General features: G+C 39.1%; 1 protein-coding gene and 1 long non-coding RNA gene across 6 annotated transcripts; one reads left to right on the forward strand and one right to left on the reverse strand.

The window, feature by feature from the left end:
* Positions 1 to 36: 36 nt before the first annotated feature.
* On the reverse strand, positions 37 to 3,422 carry LOC125183280 (uncharacterized). The gene is made up of 3 exons (XR_007165042.2): positions 2,972 to 3,422; positions 2,730 to 2,889; positions 37 to 2,495 (listed from the first exon to the last, which is right to left on the reverse strand). It is a non-coding gene; the product is annotated as an uncharacterized lncRNA (long non-coding RNA).
* On the forward strand, positions 3,357 to 23,074 carry MRPS31 (mitochondrial ribosomal protein S31). 5 transcript variants are annotated; one of them, XR_010828288.1, is made up of 8 exons: positions 3,357 to 3,489; positions 5,213 to 5,503; positions 5,876 to 6,034; positions 10,908 to 11,054; positions 14,085 to 14,155; positions 17,484 to 17,627; positions 18,919 to 19,048; positions 22,748 to 22,969. XR_010828288.1 is itself a non-coding variant. In XM_066989660.1 (8 exons), the coding sequence occupies exons 1-8, from the start codon at positions 3,401 to 3,403 to the stop codon at positions 18,635 to 18,637; spliced, it is 969 nt and encodes a 322-aa protein (XP_066845761.1). In that variant the 5' UTR covers positions 3,357 to 3,400; the 3' UTR covers positions 18,638 to 18,652. The 5 variants fall into 5 exon arrangements, 4 of the variants coding, with proteins under 4 accessions (XP_066845761.1, XP_047924251.2, XP_066845762.1 ...); XM_066989660.1 differs by lacking the exons at positions 18,919 to 19,048; positions 22,748 to 22,969 and adding exons at positions 18,462 to 18,511; positions 18,620 to 18,652; XM_048068294.2 differs by lacking the exon at positions 18,919 to 19,048 and having other exon boundaries at positions 22,748 to 23,074.
* The last annotated feature ends 407 nt before the right edge of the window (positions 23,075 to 23,481 follow it).

Raw genomic sequence — 23,481 nt, forward strand, 5'->3', positions numbered from 1 at the left:
TTATTTATTTTTTTTTTAAAGAAGTGTTAAGCTAGGAATTAAGTACTCTGAAAGAATAACAGAGTTATTTCTCTGGGAATCACAAAACTGCTGTAATTGCTAAGACAGGCACTCATCCAGCAGCAAGAACCTGACCAGAGCATTTTTTCTTCTGCTTCCTGCTTGTTTGCAGATTTTGATGCACTTTTCAGTATCATTCAAGCAATGCAGGAAAAGAGAAATTAATTTGTGGCCATTCTTTATTCTATATTCCTGAATAACAGTTAAGTCAAAAAAAAAAAAAAAAGACTATTACCTCTGTCCTAAAATACAAATTCCATTATAAATTTCACACGTGCATTAGAGGATTAAGCTGTACAGTTTTGGAGCTATCTTGTACTTCAGGAATAGAGATACAACAGTGTGAAGTATTAAATCTAAAGGTATAAAGATAACCCTGACATCATTGATAGTGACTAAAATAAAAAGGATTTTCCTCTTCCTATTTAGGTGGATTGAATATTCAAATAATTGTGGAGATACAATGTAAAGGGTGTTCCTGTTCTGAGGCCTGCTAAAAACTCTAGCTTTATTTGCATGTAAGGGACAGTGACTCATAGTAAGTTATATTGGATATGAACAGACATTTGCAAGCGATTTGCTGCAGATCAACAAGTGACTTTTAAGATATCACATTTATACTCCTAGATTTTTGGGAATATGGCGTAGGATACAGTGGCTTAAGCAACCATCATGAGGTCTAATATCACTTCGCTTCACTGAACCTGTAAAAACTCCATTTTTTTTTCCCTTTTGGTTAAGAATTAATTGAAATGCTTCCAATCGGACTTTTCCAAAGCAATGCCCAGTTGAAAACAGCAGAACACTGCTGTATTTGCACATATGTATTTGCATGCATTGAGACACATAGAGACATATTTTAGCTTAGACCCATAGTGTATTCTCTCAAATAAAACTGAACACCCCTACTTTCAAAGCCCAAACCAAGGAAAAAGCATTATCAATACCATAAAGTTAAATGCATTTTTTTTTTTTTACCATCAGTTTAATGAATTGTAGGCTTCAGATATCGGTGATTTTTTTCCATACAGTTATCTTCTTGTCAAAAGCCCTTTTAAATGGTTTGGGGCTATTCTTCAGAATGTGGCAATTCTCAAGGAAGAGCAGACTTATCAAATTTTGAATGACCATTGCTTTAGTGTAGAAATAATTGCTGAGTCTGTGGTAAACATTTAGCGACAGCAAATTAATTGTGCATCTCAAATGATATGAAACACTTAGAGATTACTGTTTACTTGCAAGGACTTTTCAGCTGTGAGTTGACTTTTTTTTTTTTAATAGGACTGCAGTGCTGTTGGAAGATCCGATTGGTGAAAATTATCTAACACCTAATGCAGTTGCTGTTTGTCAGCTGAAACATCAGATCTTGGGTGTTTCAGCGTGATTGTTCAGAACCATATACTTCAGGCAGACCGTCAGGCTTGGTGGGCTGTAGTTTGGACTCTACAAAAGATGTGAAAGTACTTGACATGTTGCCTGGGGGAGTTTAGAGCTGCGAAATGCCACACTGCAATGAGCACATTGCCACCATGTGGCTCCCTGTGTTACCTGCACCCCTTTCTGCTAAGTCAAGCGGTACTTTTTGCAAGGGTTTCCTTGTAAAAGGCATTGCTTTCCATCCTGCAGGATCCCAACATTTCGAGCCTATCTCCTGGGCCCACCATCTCCAGTCAACCATAGGCAAACCACTTATTCTCTGAAAACTATTTTGCCTTTCCTAATGCTTAGGGAAACGTTTGCTGTCCAGGAGGATGAACATCAACTCTTCTGAAGCATCCTCCTGGAAGAGCAGCCAAAGCTACAGATATGAGACCAGCAAAACTCACCCAGCACCTTACGGTAGATGTTGCCCAGACTATTTGGAGAAGTGGGTCAACCCATGCAGTGCTGCATGGGGATTGCACAAGGAAGAAAAAGTAAGATGGCTTCTGCATGTAAGGCCATGTTCTTTATTAAGGCCATATTCTTTAGTTGTGGACAGATTTTGTCCAGAAAAAGAAGGTAGTCAGGTCCTGAATTTTTAACGTATAGAAAACTAACACAATCCAGCTTTTGTTGGTTGTTTATTTGTTTGTTAAAAGTAATTTGGGATCTTTTGAGGATCTGGAGGGTCTGGAACTGTGATGGAGTCCATACACAGCACAGACCAAAAAAAAAATATGTCATTGATACCTTTGCTCTTTTTAGGACTTCAGATTACCCTGTGGGTCCAAGTGGCTGGTGGTATAAATTCGAATACCTCTGATTCACAGAAACTACCCATCCTGAGGAACACAAAAGCTTGAAGTCACTTTTTTTCCCTTCCCTTTGTGGTGTGTACTTTCTGCATTATACATGCGAGCAGTGTGATTCTCATCTGCCATGGATGTGGTAGGAAAGCACAGGTGTAAAAGCCATTACAGAGGCGTAAAGGACCTTCACTCTTCCCTGGGTACCTGAGAAGAAGAAAGGTACCCTAAGAAGCAAAGCAGCAAACACGGGTTGGATGCCAAAACAGTGGAACCAAATGTGGAACCAAATATGTACCACAAGTGCAGAACTGGATGAAACCAGTGGCCTGGTGTCTTATATTTAATGTTTTCAGCACCACAGACTTGGAGAAAGGTGAGAGGCACTTCGATAGGCTGGCTGTAAAGGAAGTTGCTTTTAAATCCCTTAAAACAACTTACGTTCTGAAATAAAGATCATCTGTCCTTCAGAGGGGTTGACCTTGGTCTTCAGATGTCGTCACAGAAGGGCTTAGGTTGGAAGGGATCTCAAAGGTCATAGGCAGGGATGCCATAGCAGTACAGTTCCGGATGTTATCTTTTTGATTTGTTTATATCTTTACTGTTCAAAGAAAAAAAAAGGAAAAAAAGACACTTTTTGGAATTTAAATCAGCTGTTGGCAAAAATATCAAGAAATACATACTTAACTCTGGGGGATGTGGTGTTGGTAGGCCATCCTCCCATTGAGGCACAATTGGTGTCTCTATCTCAGAGCCGACTTGATGACTCTTCAATGATGGAAATAATGAGAGTTAGCTCATTAACAGAGATATAAATGAAGATGAATCTCTTTTCTTCCACAAAATCTTTGAAGGTAGGGCTGCAGACAGAAGCCGGTACAAGCACCCAGTCCTGCAGACTCCTTAACGCTGCACCTTCCCTGAGCACGCCGTAGCGCTTAAAAGCTTTAAAAATTAAAAACTTCACGCCAGTGCCCAAGCTCTCGCCGTGCTGGGGACAAAACGCAACAAAAACGCGACAGGGCAAGGCGGAACCCTCGGCTCGGGGCTCCCGTTCCCGGCCGGCGGCGCTGCGGCGGAGGCAGGGAGCTCGGGGCCGGGCAGCGGCCGCCATGTGGGGCCGCGTCCCGCCGGCCTGGGGCTGCGGGGCCGGGCGAGCCGCCCGCTTCTCCCTCCTCTTCCTCGCCGGGCGGCCTCGCAGGTACCGGGCCGGGCACCGGGACCCCGAGGCCCGCAGGGTGCCGGGGTTACGGCGGGCAGGCCGCCGCAGCCCCTCGCTCTATCCTTAACGCTGGGGCCCCGGGTGGATCTGGCGGCTTTTGGGGTCGTGGGGGCTTTTGTAGGCTGGGTGCCTTGCTCTCTGAGTGCTATCCGGTGCTGTAAGCAGGGCTCCCTGAATGGTTTGAAACACCGCGCAGCCTGAGGTAATGAAAGGCGGGTGTTTGGGGAAGGTGTGCGGAGGCAGCTCTGTCAGGCAGCAGGGGTGCTCACCAACGTGGCCCTGAAGCCTTGCCTCCGTTACCCTGCCGCTTTGCAACGGTGAGGTTTGGGGTTTAGTGTTGGCAATTTAATAGTTTATCAAGTGTAGAGTGATTGGAGTAATAATGAGGTGCCCTCTGATAATACTAGTTATTTTTTGCTAAAGAGAGTTGTATGGAAAAGACGGGGAGAATGTCAAAATTGCTTCAGATCAGCTGAAGTATTTTGAACCACAATTAGTATTCCAAGTTTTTTTTTTTTTTTTTCTTCTTTACTAACTTGAAGGGGGTTCCTAAAAAAGCAGTTTTGAATTGAAATATTTAAATACTTCATTTTAGGTGGTTGAAGAGAACTGTTCTTTGGATTTTACGGTAGTTTTTCCTAAGGAATCCGGTTGCATCCGTGTTTCAGCAGTATCCTAAGCAGCCCTCTGCTGCCCCCGGCTTCCCGTGCTCACCTGCGCCGTGCCAGTTCTGGCTGCTGTGCAGTGATGTGATGTGGTCAGCTAGGCAAGAGGAGCTGTTCCAGGTGGAAAAATAACCAGAAGAGCTGTTTTGCTTGTTGCTGGGTGATTTTACTGCGGGATCCAGTTTCTCATGCGGCCGCACAAGTGCCTGGCTGCACGATGGAGGGTTTAATATGTTACATGCTTGTAGGACTGTGAAGGTTGGATGTGGTTAAAGGTTGGGCGTGGTGCTGAGGGACATGGTCTAGTGGGTGACATTGGTGGTAGGAGGACGGTTGGACCAGATGGTCTTGGAGGTCTCTTCCAACCCTAATGATTCTATGGAGGATCAGTGTGAAAGTACATGGGTGTGAATACATGCTGATGTCGCCAAATTTATTTATTTATTTATTTATTTATTTATTTATTTATTTAATGCAGGGTGGCAGTGATGTCTACTGCTTTATTTTAAAAGTTTCAGTGAGTTTTCTATAGTACTAATGAATTTAAGTATTAGGTACCAGTAATGTGGGTTTTTTTTTTTTTGAATAGTCATGTGATTTTTTTTTTTTTAATCTATGCTCATGCAAATTCACGTTTATAAGGTCATAGTACCTAGCACAGAATAAAGCCAGCAACAGTGTTAAAATGTGGGGATTTTGGATTGTCTGTAGCCTAATGTAGGGATAGACTTAACATTTTGTTTAAGCTCCTAGATTAATCAGAGTTTGTTTGTGGAGGGAATAGAGTTGTTTATATGCTTTTTGTGCTGAAGAAACCATAAATAGGCAAGGGTTGTAAATAAGAGAAGGTCTTTAGCCCTTCTTGAAGAACAAAAAGTACATTTAATATGTACTTAACCTACTCAGGTTGCACATAATTATGCCTAGACGGTCGTAAATAATGTTTTTTTGTAGGCTTACAAAATTCAGCTGTGGAGCCTGTTCATAACTTCAGATTTGTTTGTTTGTTTATTTATTTACCTTTCTGTATTATCTAGCAAATTTCAGAAACTCTTCAGCACTACCAGTGTGCTGTCTACTGAGAAAGACAAATCGACCACTTCCCCAGGCAGCACCACTGAAGTGGCATCGAAGAGTCCGGACGGTGCAGCAGAAACACCAAAGCAGAAGCTGTTAAACATTATTGGTAATATGAAAGTAGAAGTGACCTCCAAGAAGAAATTTCAACAGTTAAAAACACATGCGATCAAGAAGCAAGACACAGAAAAGCAGGAAGGCCTGGACAGTAAAAGTAGCACATTTCAAGAAGCTGCAGAAGACACCCAGCGGTAAAGTATAACATACGCACTTCTTAACCAATTTTAATTTCTTTTTTTTTTCTTCCAGATTGTTTTTGTTGTTATCTAGGACAAAATAAAGCATCAACTGGTAATACCAAATACAGAAAAGAATCTTGTAAAGGAACATAGCATACAAATGTAGCTTAGCTTGTGGTAAATCGTAGAATTGTAGAATGGTTTGGGTTGGAAGAGACCTTAGAGACTATCTAATTCCAATTCCCCTGCCATGGGCAGGGACGCCTTCCACTAGACCAGGCTACTCAAAGCCCTATCCATAACTGCCATTTCTGTATTGTCATTTTTTGTTGTACTAAGGCTTTAATGCTTTTGTATTTCCATATCTATTGTGTGTATTAACAGAAGCAAACCTTTGAATCGGGAACTGGTGGAGGCTGTTTCTGCAGTCGCATCTTCCTTACCACGCAGCAAGGAACAGACAGAATCAGAACTACTTGCACAACTAAGAAGACACGAAGAAACCACAGATAAACAGAGAAGGGGGGGAGCTATTAACATACGGTCTGTATACTGAACGTTGTTCTCAGTCATGCTTGAAGTTCTAATTTTGCATTGTCATCTTGAAGGTGGCTGGATTCCGTGTTGGAAAGATGGCCCTAAAAGACAGGTTGTCCTTGGCATTAATGAATAATGGGGTTATCATTGGTCTACTTTACTCCTTGAATTTTGGCAGAAATCAACTTGTTTTCCTGTCTAGGATCATTATTTCATTATTTTCTTGGATAGACTAGTGAAATAAGGGCTTCTTTCTTTCTTTCTTTCCTTTTTTTTCCTTTTCTTTTTAGTTTCAGAAATGTTAACGTAATGGAGGGACTTGTAGACGTTTCAGACATTCTGTCTGGACCGGTGAATTTTCATGACAGCTCTGAAGAACTGAGCTGAACTAGAGCAACTCTATTTATAGCCCCACCCTTCCTTTCAAAACTTTCCAGTCAACCCAAGAAACTCATCTCTTGGCTCCAGTCCGTTTCCAGTGCGGGTTTCAAACAGATGAGAAACATTTGTTTGGAAATTGAAACAGTTGTGCATATTGCTCTTCTTTTGGATGACAGCTAAACACAGACTGTTTTTTTCGGCTAGTATTCAGATAATTACTCAGAAAATAAGACATTAAATCCAGATGAAATGCTGAACTAAACAGAAAGCTGTATCTTCAGCAAAATAAGAATGTGAAGTCTTTATTTATGGCTCTTTGCAGCGTGAACTGCAAGATGGTTATTATCTTAGGTTGAATTTATTCCGTGGAAATGAATTTGTCCCAAACCAGGATTTAAGTTTGGCCCATGTATTATTATTTGTAGGTTGCTATAGGGATTTGTAAAGGATTTGTTTGTGCTTTGTGTGTTTGTCAATGAACTGCAAGCAGAGTAGCCAACAAACTACCGATGTTTGCTGCGGATGTCTACGTTTTAAGTGAGTGCGAACTAAGGAAGAATACAGCAGATGGGTGCCAATAGATCGAGTAATTGGGATGCACGATGCTCAGTGAAAAACTCGGTTAAACAAAGTGTGTGTTCTTCAGGGGTTGTCAAAGAGAAAGGGAGAAACTATGCAAGTTTCCCTTTTAGCCTGAATTCAGGATTTTTCCACCAAGAGTGCTAAGGGTTGTTGTGGAGAGCAGAATGAAATTCTCTCCACGCATGTGAAGTCCGTGCTATTAGGTTGAAGAATGTTTTTAGGTAATATACACAGGCATCTCCAAAGGCTGCGTGTGTGCTGTTTTCATAACCTCCTCTCAGTCTGAATATGAGAGACCTTGAGAACTTAACAGAAGTTTCTCTCTCCACAGGCTTTTGGAGCCAAATTGAATAGCTTTGAAGGTTAAAGATCTGAATGCTTTACGTAAAATCAATGTGTTTCTGCATTCTTCTTGTTTTAGTGCAGTATTACGAAAAAATGTGAGACACTTCCTAATACAAGAATAATAAATGAGGAGTGCTCTGTATAAAGCACATATTCATGACGCTGGTAATTACCCGTGAGGTTATTCCATCTCTGTCCCTGGGGTTTTTGGAAGAGTAGAGTACACAAATGCCTTAATAATGGTATAGTCTGTGGGTGGTCAGCTTCAATGTAATTAGAACAGCAATTCCAGAGAAGATGTTGGAGGGTCATGCTGTTACTGACCAAGCTAATACGTGCAGTGGCTAACCTCATGCGCACCTGCACCTCTTTCTTAAGATACACACGCTGTTCTCTAAATTTGGTTGTTCTGCTTCCTGGCAACGAGGTCTCTCTCTCTCCAGCCACCCATTGCACTTATCCTGAAGGACTTAACGCAGCTGTGGCTGCTGTGGAAAAATGAAAGCGTCCGAGGAAGTTACAGCCCAGGCAGAGAGGCTTTGTTCTGTTGAAAGAAAGTTTAAATTCTGAAGAAATTTAAGAGCTGAAGTCCCTGCCTTGTGTGGCTCTATGCAGTTGACAGAGGTGGTAAGATGTGATGATACTTCACTGTCTTTTAACATCTTGTGGATGGATTGCTTTGGTTAGAAAAATGCAGACATTCAAACGTCTCTACGGTTAGAAAAAATTTCCTTTTGCACACAGCCTTTTAGTTGGTGAGGAATGTCACGATGGGCTTGCAGTGCTTTGAGTTGGCAATTTCTTTGACTCCCTGAGCCAGCTTTGTGAACTAGCTTGTTTCCACCTTGAAAAATATATTATTTTTTTTTAACATATGCTGAAAAGGCAGTTTTCTTCCTTAATAGTTGGGTAACGCTCTGAAACTAGCAGAGGTGGATGGGTTGTCTAAAAAAAGAAATAAATCTTGCTCATTGTCATGACTGAAAACTTGGCTAACAGCAACATTTCCTGGTTGGACTCTGAGATTAATTTGGTACTTTTGGCTTTCTGGTCAGTATTAAAAATGTTGATTTTAAAAGGTCCAGTAGCCCTCAGTCTTGCTTGGGCATGACTTCATTTTCCAAAAGTACCTCTCTCTACACAAAGCACTAAAGTGCCTTTAAAATATTAGAAAGCAATTGCTTTTTTTTTTTTTTTCAAATAAAAATCAACACAAAATAACAGTGTCTGAATAAAAAGAGAATATGGTCTGTTGAACTTTTTTTTTTCATAAAGCTTTTGCATTCAATATACTTATAAATTAAAAAAGCCAGTATATATTCCTCCTTTATTTAAAATAATTTAAAGATGAGGTACCATCAGAAGGGTTAGAACCATATAATGCTCAATTGCAAAAAAAAAAAAAAAAAAAAAAAAAGGGAGACCTCTATTGCCATTTTGGAGGGTATGAAACGTGTATTTTCTAGATCTTTTGATTTGTACTGTTTTTTTTTCAGTATTGTGGCCTGGCCTCCAGAGGTCTCTGTTGTACACAGTTGTCTCTTTGCCTTGTTTTGTAGCTGTCCCGAGGACAGCCTGTTCACAAGGAGGGGAAAATATTAATGACACAGGAATTTTATTTATTTTGGTGTGGAATGAAGTTTCACTCAGTGGAAATTACAACAGCACTATACCAAAATAAAACCGGTGGCAACACAAGTTGAAATTTCAGCTCCTGTTTTGGGTAAAGAAGATAGGTAATTTGGAGCTGAAGTCTAAAATATATCTTGAGCTTCCTGGATCCTTGTTTTTAGTGTCATAATTAACAGTTGGTAATCTGGAAGGAGAGAGAACCAGTGTTTGCTATAAAAGCTCAGCCTCTTCCCATCTCTGGAAAGCAGAGAGGTCCAGGAACTTAGATTCTTAGCCTCATCTTGGGGCGTGAGGTTTTATCATGCAACATCCAAGCACTGTAGATACGCTGGGGCTGGAATATGAATTTATAATCTGATGTTTTTCATTACAGGAGGCAATAGAAGCGTCTTTGTAATTTTATTTTTAGGGAATGAAGGGGCGCTATTAATTATGGAGTGATGAATATTGCTGCCAATAATATTCCTGTACCAGCGCTGGGGTGACATTGGGACTTTCTGAGGAGAAATCTGATGCCGTCGACTGTATGTGCTAATAGATGGGCGGCATAGCGTGTCCAGAAGGAAGGATGACCCCCCGTGCAAAACCCCAACTAAATCGAGTTCTGTCATGAGGATTGCTTCTTGGAAGAAGCCTGATCCCCCCCCATAGCACAGGAACACCGCAGCTGGGTCGAGGTTGGGCGGTTGGGCTGGGCCCCGTGTGGCTGACCTTAGGATTTACGTTTGCTTGACCCTCGGAAGCGTGTTGGGTCTCTGGCCCTACACCAGCTCACTGCTGCCAGCAGGCACTAGGTAGGGCAATTTGTAGGGTGAGATGTGCAAGTCGTCAGAGGTGGTTTTCCCTTTAAGATTAAAATGAAGTGATTTAAAGCTTATTTTTGGATGCCTTTCTTTCAGAGCAGGTACTTGAAGAGCCATGCTACTCTTGTTCTGCCGTTCAAAACCACATCTAACGCTGAAGACAAAGCCTTATTGCGTTGCTGTGGCAATTAGCTTTTACAATTTTGTAGAAGTATTTCTTGTTAATAAGATCTCTTTTAACTTAAGGTATCAAAAGCATAGTTTGAATTTAATAAAGCTTTTCATAAAATGGATACACAGTATTTTTTACTCAGCCTGTTCTTGTTTTTTGCGACCACCTTGATGTCTTCAAACTTGAGCACTGCAGTTCTGGATGTCTGCACGTTGTTGGAAGCAGTTAGGAAAAGAGGAATTATCACCTCGGTCTTTACCAACCCGCAGACACAACATTTAAGGGGGCAGGCAGGCTGTATGTTTCATCCTTTACGTTCAGAACAAGCTGCAGACTGCACTGGAAAAGACAGGAGCGTTTGTTCTTCCTGTATGATTTTGGCTGCAGAATTCTGAAGGAAGATGTGGCCTGTTAGTGCTGTAATATGATTACGCAATGCAACAGATTGCCGTGGATCAGGAAAGGTGACCTACTTATTAGGGTGGCATGATTGACCCATGTCAGCTGATGTGCGAAGGCAAGCTTCTTTTCAGTCTGCAGCAGCACAGCTCTGTCCCTGGGCAGAACTGACTCCTCTCCAAAAAAACTGGTTATTTTTACTTCCTTATTTCAGCATATTCCTTGTGTCCAAAGAAATTTCTCATGTACTTGAGCAAAACATACCTAATGCACTCTCTGAATATGGGTATGCAGATAAATGATAATTTTCTTTTAATTGGAAATGAATAAGTTTCAAAGAAAGCCCTCATTGAAGGCTAAAATAGCACTTTTCATTTAGAATCTAACAACTGAGATGGTTTTAAAAAGTAAGACTTAAGTATTTGATGAGTTAAAAATAGATGTATTTTGTGAGGAATATATAATTATGAAACCTATGGAAAGTAGATTTTCTGATTGATATATGTGACAAGCTTCATTCCCGTGTCAGTTTGTTGACTTTTTACCTTTACATTTTTAATTTCAGCAATGTTATTTCAGAAATGTCAATTAAAAGGCAGTCACCAGCTCGGAGAGGTGTGATGATATCCAATCGCATTTCCTTGGCGATGGAGGAGGATGGGCAAAGAACTAAGCCTGAGAGACTCTTATCTCACTCTTTTGACTCCAGAAGGTATATTTTTGTTGTGTTATTTTAAATTTAGTCATACGTATTCATGATACCACGATGCTTCAAGTTTTAAAGGAAATTTTAAAGTATTTTTCAAGAAGTGCTGTTAACGTTGAAATTAACTTCCGTGAGAACACATTGGTTAATGTTAACAAGGTAATCAAAACATTAGCCCTTTTCTGATACTAAATTTTAAATTTTTAAAAATGCATGGTGCTGAAATGTAATTGCCTTTCTGTTATAACCAGTCTAAATTATTCTCATGCACAATATAATTTTATATCGCTTTGCTAATTTTTTGTGGAATGGATGCTTTGAAGTCTTACTTTCATGTAATGGAAAACTTTGATAAACATTCTGTTCAGAAAAAAAATGAGTTGGGGTTTTAAAGAGATTTTGAATATATTTATTTATATATTTTGATTGCCCATGATATTATAGCTGCCTGTAAATTGAACTTCATAATTTACATGATGATTTCAGGCTACTTCATGAAGTTCTCTTGCTGCTGTTTTACCTGGCACGTCCATTTCTTAATTCATTAAGGAGTGCTTTTTACTCCTATAAGCTGTGCTTTCATGCCTGCGTTCTTTTAATTTTCCCATGGCAGCTCATGATCACGTTCCTTCTCAGAGTCTTCTTTCTCTTGCAATTCTGTTTTTAGAGATTAACTTTAATCATTAACATGCAAATTGACACCCTTTTCTTGGGGTTAGAGGCTGGAAGCTGAGGGAATAATTTGTGTTTAGGGTGGATAATCCTGAAGAAAGAATTTGCATAACTAAGAAAAAAATAAGCATAAAGTTGTAGGTGAGTAGATGTACAACAGTCTGCCCTTTTTGGCTGAGACATCTAGTTCAGTATTTCATAAACAGAGAATTATGACTTCCCACAAGGAACTAGTTGGAGCTTATGCACTGAGCCATGCAGAACGTGCAAAAACCTCAAAGTGTGTGTGGCCAGTCGTTAGAATCACTTAGCGTGCTTGCTGAGATGTTTCTGCCTAACTTCCTTTTTCCTGAGCTACCAAACTGTTAAGGTATGCTATAAGGTGTGAATTATGTCCTGGGACGACTTGTTTTTATAGGACAGTTATAAGACCAGGAGCATCCTTGTGAGATGTCAAGTGCAAGAGGTGCTTCTTTTGTTGGAAGCTGAAAGAAAGAAGTGGAACGGGGTTATAGACCAAGCCCTTGGTAACTTAGATATTTCTGCTCTGGGATTTTCATTCAGCTATGAGCTGCCATTCATTCTGCTACGAACTGCTTAAGGAGCAAGGGGACAGCCTTCATTATCAGTTGCTGAGTAATAGCTCCATAGATAGATATCTTTAATCTAGGGATAATTACCAGACAGGGTTGGTAGTCAGATGAAAGTCATTTTGTTATTAAGCTATGATTCTTGACTGACTGAGAAACAGTTGATTTAAGGTGTCGGATTAAAAGATTTTCCAAGTTTGAAAGAATAGAAATAATAAGATCTATAAGTATATACTGAAAGCTTGAACTTTTACGTGTTCTTGTACTTTTTACGTGCAGTGTATATTATATCTTTGATAAAATTTTAATTTATTAATATACTGCATAATAAAGCAAATTTCACTTCCTTTTGAGAACATTTATTATATTTATGGTATCTGAGGAGCTGTCTCACCTTCTTTGTGTGATGAAATTCTCTGTGGTATATAACTTAGGAACAATACTTAAAAAAAAATAAATTAAAAGAGTTTTTAACATCTTTGCGATGAACAGTCTCCAATTTCACTCCCAGGTTTCCTTCTGCATCTCTGAAATTCTAGCAGGCGTACTTATCTATTGATAATATGCAAAGAATGGGTTAGGAAGAAGATGTTTAAATTGAGTTAGTACGTTTCAATGAACTGGATGATGTTGCTTTATAGTAATTTGAGCTAGTCATTTTAAAATAAATGTTCTTCCAAGCCATGCTTGTATCTTCAGCCAATGTTTTTGGGAGTTACACACAGATAGGAAAATATAATCCTAAATCAACATTCTTTTAAGGCTGTGTAATTAGACTGCTCTATGCTGGAATAGATCCAGGGTAGTTACATCAGTAAAATGTAATATGACAAGAGCAGGTTTCCAGAAGTGGTTGTGGCCATCAGAAATCTGCAGTAAAACCAGAGAGGTAAAATTCTGTGGTCAAGAAAGGCAGGTGTTGCCAAGGTAGCCATAAATATGTGTTAACGTAAAGTAGGAACTATTAGAATTTCAGTGGAGGTCTGCACAAATAAAGAAGATCGCATGGTTAAAAGAATCATTTGTTCTGAAGTTCAGCATGTTTTACAGTAAAGGCATTGTTTTTTCTTTGTTTCCATTTATATGAGAATTTATTTTGATTAGTTGTTGAACCCTTGGAATTTTTGAGCTTATTTTTTAGTATAGGCTAATACTGAAGATAAATCTGTTTAAAAATAGATGGTCAGAATAAAATATTTTTATACTTGGAAAGGAGAGCACCAGGGTGATGCTATTTAGAATATATCATACAGCTAGGTTTTGTGTGTGTGCCATATGGCACGAGAGGTGGCTGTGTAATCTTCCAAAAAGGCTATTTATGTCAGAAAGCAGGAATTGTATCATTACGCTGTTGCCTTTTCTCTTCCTGAATTGTGCAATAGTATTTACAGAAAAAAACACAAATCACCAAATTCCCTTTTTAGTTGCAACTCTGTGAAATTGTTTAAGGACTGTAGTTTGATACTGTTTAACTTCATTCAGATTTGTAAATATTTAAGTGAAAAATGACTGCAAATATAATTGATTTATGCTCATTCTTTCACATCGAAATGTTCTGGGAAGCTGCTACAGAGTAATAATCCAGTCATAAACACTCTCTGGTTAAAAGCCTGAGGATTTAAAGAGAATTACTATCTCTTTTTTTTTTTTTTTTTTTCCTTCTCCAGAGATTTGTTAGATCATAAGAATATTTTGTGCTTTTAAATTTTGTATCTGGCAGCGTGTGAAGTGTTGTGAAATACTAAATATCGTTTTTCTCTTTTGTTTATTGAAGTCTTAGAGAAGGAAAGAGGCTTAATATATTCACTAAGGCTTCTCCAGAAACGGAAAGCGCGCTGAAAACAGGTTAGTGGAAATTCAATAATGAAAAACCCAATGAAGCCAAGTTCTGAATTTTTAGAATATCATGGGATTCACTGTTGTGAAAGAGACTCATGACCTGTTAACTTCCTGCTTCCAGACCTGTAAAAAGATACTTTAATAGAACTCTGCTTTTTAATAAACAAAACTTCCATGCAGTGTCATACATTAGTGTTTTCTGTACTAATTGGAACATTCTGTTACTGAGCTTTGAAGGGTAAAACCAGCTCTTTGTCACTATGATTGCTTTTGAGAGCCTTAAACCAGTCTGGAGAACAGGTATGTGGGCTCCGTTGGTGTGTTTGTTCATTTTGCAAACTTGTTGAATTCATTTAATGGCAAAGAAACACAAGGCTGCCGTGTCAGGGATACAAGCTAGCTCTACAGGTGGCTGTGCCAAAGCAGTGTGGAAACAAACTATACTGTAAGCCTGGTTGCTTTGTGGGCTTCTTTCATCTGGTGTTATGTGGGTTGCTTAAAAGATCCTGTAGCGCCCAACAAACAACACCTTGCTTTACCTACTCTAGCTAGTTTTTCACACATGAATACTTAAAATCCACACCAAATCTCCTGCGAGACTAAACTAAAAGAACACTGGAGAAATGGATATGACACACCTTCATGTATCTCTGCAGGAAGTGTCTCAGTTGCCACGTAACTGGGATGGATTTTACACCTGAAAACTAGCACTGAAGTATGACTTAGCTTGAACACAGGCTGGGTTTTGGCTAAGGGTGTGTGATTATGGGCAAGAAATTTAAAGTCTCTCCCTCGCTTTTGCTTTCTGAACAATGAGACTGCATTTCTACACTACTCCTTGGTACACTAGTTTCTCTAAACTATCCTGAGATGCTTTGAAAAAATGCATTATTGCAGTGGAATGACTTAGAACTGTATATAAAGCTAACACCTGCAGAAGAAATAGCATTCTTCCTCTCTGGTATCTTAGAAAATGATACTTTTTTTTTTTTTTTTTTCTGTTTCAAGAGTAAGATTGTTAATTTTTGTCAGCTTCTAGCTTAGTAGTTTTCTCCTTTTTTTTTTTATATATATTTGAAACTACAGGGAGAAATGAATTGGTTTATTTAATTTCTCTAGTAAAATGTCACATGGTGCTATTTGCCTATTTTCAAGCAGCTGTGAGCTTTCTGAGTGTAGCCCCCTCAGTGGTGGACTATGAAAGTTGCTTATTAGAATGGAATTCAGTTTGCTGTTTTTTTTTTTTTAAGGCAGTCGACTTCCTTAAAAATCTGTCTGTATTTCAGATAAAACCACAGTGAATGCTGCAGGATTTGGGTTTTCGTTGTTGTTGTTTTTTGTTTGTTTTGTTTTAGTTATCCTGACCAAAGTGGTACTCAAGTAATTGATATTTGAGTTGAAACAAATTTGCTGAGGTCAAATGATGAGAGTTTAATCTCTCTTTTTTGCATGGCACAGTGTAGACACACTGTCATATTGTAGTCACACCAAATACAAAGATACAAAATTTTTGCATGTTCCAGTTTTGCTAAAAGCAGCGTAAGAGAGCAAGTGGACTTTATTGGCTTTATAATTAGATACAAAGAAATAAGGTTCTTTCAGCTTTTTTATGTGGTATTTCCCTGTTTTATTCCAGGAAGCCTTGAGGAAATCTGCCATATATTCTAAGCCAGAAAGCTTATTAAATGGCTTACTGACTAAGCCTGACAACCTCCCCCCCCCCCCCCCCCCCCCCCCCCCCAAAAAAAAAGAAGTCTTAATCTCAGGAAATACCAGTGTGATACATGATACCTTGATTCATCTGCTTTCACTTTCTTGGCTTGTGTTAGTTGAGATCATGAGTTAAAATATTATTTATAAATGACAGTGAAGCAACTTCTGTGTTATGTAATGAATATTTATTTTGAAAACGTGAATGTTAATGAAGTAAATTGGCATCCTGAAAAAAATAGTTCATAACTGTTAGTGTAAAATATCAGTATTATTTTCAGTTGCACAGAGGTGAAAATACCATATATTTATGACCTTTACTGCAAGCTTGAGAACATAAGTTTCTGCTTTCCTCTATTAGAAGGTTTATTAGCAGCACGTTGTTAGAAGGTATTATTTAAGATGTGGACAATAATTTAATTTTGGTATCATTTTCTCATGTTGTCTTTTATCTGTTTATTCCTGCCTCCAGCCCTCAAATCAAAGTAGGCAGCTGGGGAATATAGTTCTGCAATTTTCCCTGCTAAGTAAGAAATAATTTGAAAAAGTATCTTCTGATTTGATGCAAAAAATGAAAACACTTTCCAGCATACAAAAATACTGTTTGCACTTTGAATGTTTTCTTAAAAGGAGGGGGAAGGTTTTTTTTTAAATTTAATTGAGTTGTAAGCCACTGAGCCAGAAATGAAATTATATCTTAGTTTCAAATACTTATGAGTAGTAAAATCATAACTGATTGGCCGTAATCCACTTCAAATGGACTGTAACACTTGAATTCACACCAAAATCTCTGTCCTGGGGAGATTAGGGTGAGTTGGTAACGGGGAGACAAGAAAATAGAGGGGAGCAGGCCTTAGGCCAGCTCATGAAAAAGCACCCCAAGGCACTCCCAGCTGTTCCTCCCTGTCCTGTGGTAACAGCTTGTTCCCTTTGTGTTCCCTTCATTTCAGGGATGCGGTTGAGGCTGGGCTCATAACCAGTTCTCCGAGGGTGGAGGGGCAGGAGCTCCTTGAGAGTGACTGCTGCCATATGAATACACTTGGATTTTAAAAATACGCTTGTATTTATTTATCAGGATAGATATACCCCTAAAGGTGCTGTTGGACTGACAGAGGAATAGGACATCAGGATTTTTCAAGCCCAGGAAGCAGAAATCACGCCTCTTAAGATGTTTGGGGAAAGGGTTGCCATCATTTGTAGATTAAGAGTTCTCCGTGAAGGGGAGTGGAGTTGAGAAGTACCTGAACACTCCTGTAGTAAGCAAGATTGCTGTAGCAGAGTGTACCGGTCAAGTTCAGAGTTTGTCATATATACAAGGTGGAAGACAGAAAGGAAAAAAAAAAAAAAAAAAGTTGAAAAAATCCTGCTGTGGGTGAGAGGCCTAAAAATAAACTGCCCTTTACCAGTTCAGAGCTGTTTTCATAGATGTTTCCTAATTCAATGAATTTTCATTTCAGCAGAGAATTCTAACTTGAAAAAAGTGATGCTGGCATCTGAGGTAGAAAAATTTGTGTAACTGAAAGTACTAGTCTCTGGAAAGGTTAAGGTTAAAGGATATACGTTGTTCTAGCCAACGAGAAATTTTTGGCATGCTTGATAGATCTTTAAAAAATTTTGTGTTTAGTATCTTCACCAACGATTTGGGATCTGGAATTTGCGAAGGAGATTGCAGCAGTAACTGACCAGCCTCCCCGAAACGGTTTTGAGGAGATGATCCAGTGGACGAAAGAAGGAATACTGTGGGAGTTTCCAATTGACAATGAAGCAGGTATGGGCAGTGTTAACTTTTAATATTTGTCTATATTTATCAGTTTTGAGAATTAGAATGTGTTATGAGACTTTTGACTGTTTTAACATAGTGTTTCAGATGATGAATTGTGTATTGATAGTAAACAAATGTAGCTTTCGAACGGTTCCAAGTTGGAGATTCTTCAGATGAACTCATTCTGGCACTCTTCAGGTGAAGTCCTGCAGGTGGTTTGGCTGATCTGAGGGCTGCCTGCTGCCAAGGCCGGGAGGACTCCCTCCCTCCCTCCCTCCCTCCCTGTCCTGGTGCTTTCAGCACCAGAGGGCTATTCAAGTCTGTTACGTAATACCTTTTACTCTGAAAAAGAAGCTTCTAGCAGAGGAAGGAGACTCTCAAGACTGCCGTGTGTTTTATAATGCTTATTCTGTCCTTCAGTGTGGTTCTCGGATACAGCGACTAGCCAGATCCTAGTCAGCTATTTGCCAGTTCCATATCAGTACTGGCTGAGTGTTGAACAGTCATCTGCTCTCTGTTTTATCTGTTTCGTAAGAAAAAACGGTCTCAATATTCACTCATTCTGGGCGTCTATCTTAACTAGGTGTCTTTGTGCATTGTATTTGCTCCTATTTCCATTTATTTTAAAAAAATCCTATTTCCATTTATTTAAAAAAAAACAACCACCACCACTCAGTAAACAAACAAAAAAGCCACGTCCCTGAAGTTAAGCTAGCAGAGAAAAGAGAGAATGTTGAGAAAGGACTACAGAAAGCAGAAAGCAAGTGTACACTTCAGGAATGGGGGTTTCATAATTTCAGGGAGAGCTTGAGTGGTTTCTTTCTTTATTTTTTTTAAAAGACATCAAACAGAACTACTTGAGAGTGATTCAGTCACTGAAAGCAAAACAGGTTAGTATCTGAAGCTGGGAGTCTTTGAAAATCTGTCCTGTACTGAATTGCAAATTGCATAATGTGCTTCATTGTCTCTTAATATTTATTCTCATCCTATTTTGGCAGTTTCTTCACAGAATTTAATCGCTGCTCCCAGAATCGATCTGTTCCATCATGTAGAAGTCCAAGTATATTCTAGTCATGTTTTTGCAAGCTTAAAACCGCTGCGGCCAATGGTTTTTCTGTTGTAATGTGGCTGGAACCCTGCTGTCTGGGGCCCTAAGTGGACCGGGCGGCTTTGGCAGCCAATGGTTTTTCTGTTGTAGCAGTGTGGCCGGAACCGTGCTGTCTGGGATGGGATGGCAAATGGACAAAGAGCCTTTACATATAGTTAAACAAGAATCTTTATTGATTTGTCCACAAAGACCGGTCATGTGGAAAATTCCGGCGGAGCGTTCCAAAATCTATCACCTCTCAGGTTGAAATATCAAGTCAGTGAATTGAATTCTATCAAACTGCCAGCTCTGTCGTGCCGCAGGCTGTTATTCAGACCAGGTACGTCAAAGAACAGTTGAAAACTTGAGAACCTCGTTCCGATTATTTCCACATACTGCACTGTCAGCGGCTCTGCAAAAGAAAGATGCCCCTTCCCGCTGTTAATTTTGCAGTTTGCTAACAGTTAGCTCCCTCGATAGGAGGACGTTACCTCAGCTTGTTCTGTATCGAGAAATGTGTGATTCTTTTTTCTTTTATGCAGAAGCATGGGGCTTTAAAAACATCAATGTAATTAAATTTTCTGTTGAGAAAGTTTGCGTGCTCAAATTTTAGCATTATGAAAGCCTTTAAAGTTTTAAATGAAATATGAAAAATAAAGAAGACAGCTTATAACTGCTTTTCTTGGCTTCAGAGCATCTCCAGTGTTCTCATTTGAGTGCTTTACCAAGACACTGTGCTGAGCTTTGAGGCATCAGGGCAGGGTCATGATGTTTAAAACTTGTCTGGCCCTAATAGGAACATCTGAAGATGTGGCTAGACTTACTGGCTTGCTGCAGCAGCCAGTAAGTCTTCCCCCTTGCCCTGTTGTCAGCTCTTGCTTGTGTTTCTTTCCCTTTTCTGATACAGTTGAAGTCACTGTTAGGCAGCAAACTATCTTTTTTTTTTTTTTTTCCTTCTCTCCTGTCTCTGATTAATTTTTACCAGATTAGCAAACCAGTAGCATAGCTTGCGTAACATCATTCTTGCTCCTCCTTCCGTCTGGTTGCCTCTTCTGCTTCTAGCAGGGTTAGCTCTACTCCGTCGTTTGCCATGGCAAAAAGTTGGGGAAGAAGTTGATTTCTGACCTTTTAAAATGATGCCTGTGTATTTTTGCCTTGATGACTCAAATCCCGAGGAGTGCGGTGGTTAAAAAGGACAGCACATGTTATTGGTGCTACTTTGCTTTAGCAACCCATCCTGAGGAACAAATGCTTCTGGTACGTCAGAGATTGTTATGGCATAAGTAATAGGCGTAGTGGAAGTCTCAGAAAATGAGTGCCTCGGTTGCCTCTGATGGCTTCTGTAGGCAAAAGATTGCCAGGTCCTGCTCTGGCTGTTTTGCTGAGATGCTTTTCCCAGCATTGGGGCAGTTTACCAAGAGAGGTGGCAAATGTTAGGCAGTCATTTTAGGGGAGGGATTGTTTTGCTTATTTTTGGTCTGTTCCAGGGACCTGCTGTAAGGGCATGATTTATCTGGCTCAGAAAATATTTGGTCCTCTTTATTTGCTGTGCGTTTGTCATCAAGACAGCCTGTAAGAGTAGACACCCTATAAGAGTAGACACCCCATTTGCATTTGAGATGTTGCCTTTGCAAGAAGGCTGGTCCTTCCTTTGGAAGGGTTAGCGTGTTAGCTAGAGAAATTTTTCAGGACTTTCTCTTTTGTAGTACACAGGGAATTGGAAATAGGACGTTGAGAGTGACTTCTTGCTTTGGGGTTGATAAAGAAAATCCTCTACTTTAGGCTCCCACCATGCACGTCCTTTCAAATGAGGTTTCTGAGGACAGTTGAAGAGAGGGTGAGGGATGGGCTTGTTCTTCCCCTGCAGCAGGAGGTATGACTTGCTGGGAGTGGGGCAGTCATGCGAAAGTATCTCATCTAATCAGTTCCCACCAGAGGTCTCGGCCTCTGATGCTTGGGGCAATTGTGGTCTCTTTTTGCGATGCACGCTTTACTTTTTTTGAGGACTGAAATACGTGGTCTAACGGAAGTATTTGGACTTAGCACTTCATCCTCAAACCATATATCATGTCTTTGACAAATGAGAGATCAAAACAGATGATGTAATGTTCCTCCTGACCTGAATTTTTGTGTGAGACTATAAATGATTTAATTTATTTTAGATTAGAGATGAAAATTGGAGAAACTATTAACTAGAAATACTCTCTTCCTCTACCCTTTATGTCCAAAAGAAGAGCATCAGAAAAGCCCACACTTACTGGCAGCATTATTCAGATTCTTTCAGTAGTGGGTTCATTGGTTTATTTCTCTTGGATTATTGTGACCAACAGAAGCATGAAATCTGGAAAGGATGTTAGCTTGTGAACGCAACCATCAGCATCTAGGTACAGTGAGATTCCACCTTCCTGGGCTGGGGGAAGGTCAGCGTGGGTGGCATGGTAAAAAGATCATCTCTGTGCTTCTCTAAGTAGATGTAGTTTTTCAAGCACTGTAGAAATACAAGTTCTGAAGCTGCTGTGATCTATTTTTTATTTCTTTTAACATATCAGAAACAGTAGAGAGCTTCAGGAAGAAAGAAATACGCTTTCTCTTTCACAGACGAAGCAGATGAGTGGCGTGTAGCTGGCATTCATAGACACTGCACATATTTCTGGGAAAAATGTGCAGGGAAAAATAGACGTGTTTCCCAGCTCCTTCAGGCAGTGCAGTACATAATGTAGGAAAGACAGAATGCAAACTTAGTGAATGCGATACACAGGTTGATAGTCTTCTCTATCCTAGTATTATGCATCTAAAACTGAAGAAGCTTTAACGTAGGAGGAAGCCTAGGACTGAGGTGGCTTCATTTTCTCATTTTTAATTCTGATGATTTAATGTTGGCAAATAATATATCACACCCTTTCTAGTATAGGGGAAAAAAATGTACATCTATGGCATAGACGTCCCACGTTTGTTGTCTGGAAGTGTTCATGTGCAATATTTTTCTCTGATAAATTTTTACCTAAAGTTGCAAGTGTTATTTACAAATATATAGCAGATTAGGATCAAATAAAGATTTTCATACACCTCTAACTGAAGGAAAATGTTTCAATTGCAAATCCCATTTTTCTGTGTGTTTTTCCTTCTTTTTTTTTTTTTTTTTAAATCTCAGGAACTGCAAAAGCAACCTTTTTTTCTATATGTAGGAATTTATGCTCTATGTCTTCTTGTGTATGCTAGCATCATCATATGAACTACTACAGCTGAAATCCACAGGATGGAGGACAAACAATTGCCATAGGATCTGAGCTGTATTTGATTAGAGATCTACACTAATCCCTTGTTCTACGTTCCTGTGCAACTGAATGCATTTGAATGCAACATCTTTTGCATTGGTCACTACTTACAAGTAGCAGCTGGTGTGATAGACGACAATTTTGCATCAGAATATGCTCACAGATTCAAAAAGCATTAGAAAAGCAGTTTCCCGTACCCATTTGGTAACGCTGGAGTGCTAAAACTGACTTGCAATGAACATGGAACTGTTTTGTAACAGTTCTGTATTAGATACTTCAAGAAGTTGCCTCCTTCGTTCAAGATGACTTTGTATTCCTTAATCCTCTGCAGAATTAGACAATCTTTTTTTAAAGAATTTATTAAAAGTGTTGAAAATCTAAAAGGTGATAACACCTTATGAATTAAAGTTTCAAATATTTAGCAAACTTTTTTTATTTTTTTCCCCAAGAAGATTGATTTTTGGCATCAGCCTTCAGCAGGGTTACTACTAGATATCCTTGTAAATGGGAGCACAAAGTGGAGATAATATGGTGGATGAGTAGGATATATGCTGACATTTTCTGTGTGGAGGGAGAAATTAACATCTTAGAATTCTGAAGTTTCTTTCACTTCTTTGTGGTTTGTTTAATGCAAAAGGATTAAAAGGCACAGAACCATTAATTTTACTAATTAAAGGTTTATTTACAAGCTGTATTTTTTTATTTTGTTAAATTTACTGTTATATTATGATAATGACTTTGTCATTTTCTGTTCCTTTTGGTAGGGATGGATGATGATGCTGAATTTCATGAACATATCTTTCTGGAAAAACACCTCAAAGACTTTCCCAAGGAAGGACCTATTCGCCACTTCATGGAACTAGTCATCTGTGGGCTTTCGAAGAACCCATACCTCAGTGTTAAACAGAAGATTGAACATATTGAGTGGTTTCGGAAGTATTTTGAGGAAAAGGAGGAACTTCTTCAAGAGATGTGAGACTTGGGAGAGTGCTTAACCTTGACATGAAGAAAATGAAATGAACGAAGTACTGTTGGTGCAAAGTAGTCATGTCACCTGAAAGTTGCATTTTAAATAAAAAAGATCATACTTTCATATGTGTCCATGCTTATGTAGATGTTTTTTAGGAACAAAAGAAGGAACTGAAAAATACAGATCTGTTAGAACGTGCATTTAAAATATAGTTTATCAGAATCGTCTTTTAAACTTGAAACTAATCTTCTGACCATAGAAGATATTAAGACTAATTCCAGTTCCTACTCACTTTCCATTTGATGTGTGTCTTCACAGGTTTGCTCATCTTTTACGTTCTTGAAAACTTGAAATGCTTTCGTAGTTAAAAATTCCTGACACAGCTTGAATTTTTAAAAGCTGTTTCTGAGACAGTAACATTTGATTTTGGTAGTTCATTATACACTGGTGTTTGGATGGTATTTGGAATACCATCTTCTTTCATTAATCATCTTTACTGTTTCATTTAAAAAATATTGTTCACTGAAT

The sequence above is a fragment of the Anser cygnoides genome, chromosome 1, assembly GCF_040182565.1.
Source record: "Anser cygnoides isolate HZ-2024a breed goose chromosome 1, Taihu_goose_T2T_genome, whole genome shotgun sequence".
Taxonomy (NCBI): Eukaryota; Metazoa; Chordata; class Aves; order Anseriformes; family Anatidae; genus Anser; species Anser cygnoides.

Excerpts from the sequence above, each read along its gene's own strand:
- MRPS31 (XM_048068294.2), top strand. The coding sequence starts at position 3,401 with ATGTGGGGCCGCGTCCCGCCGGCCTGGGGCTGCGGGGCCGGGCGAGCC. Across the intron at positions 14,156-17,483 it reads GGAAAGCGCGCTGAAAACAG|TATCTTCACCAACGATTTGG; the intron begins GTTAGTGGAAAT and ends TTTTGTGTTTAG. Across the intron at positions 17,628-22,747 it reads TCCAATTGACAATGAAGCAG|GGATGGATGATGATGCTGAA; the intron begins GTATGGGCAGTG and ends TCCTTTTGGTAG.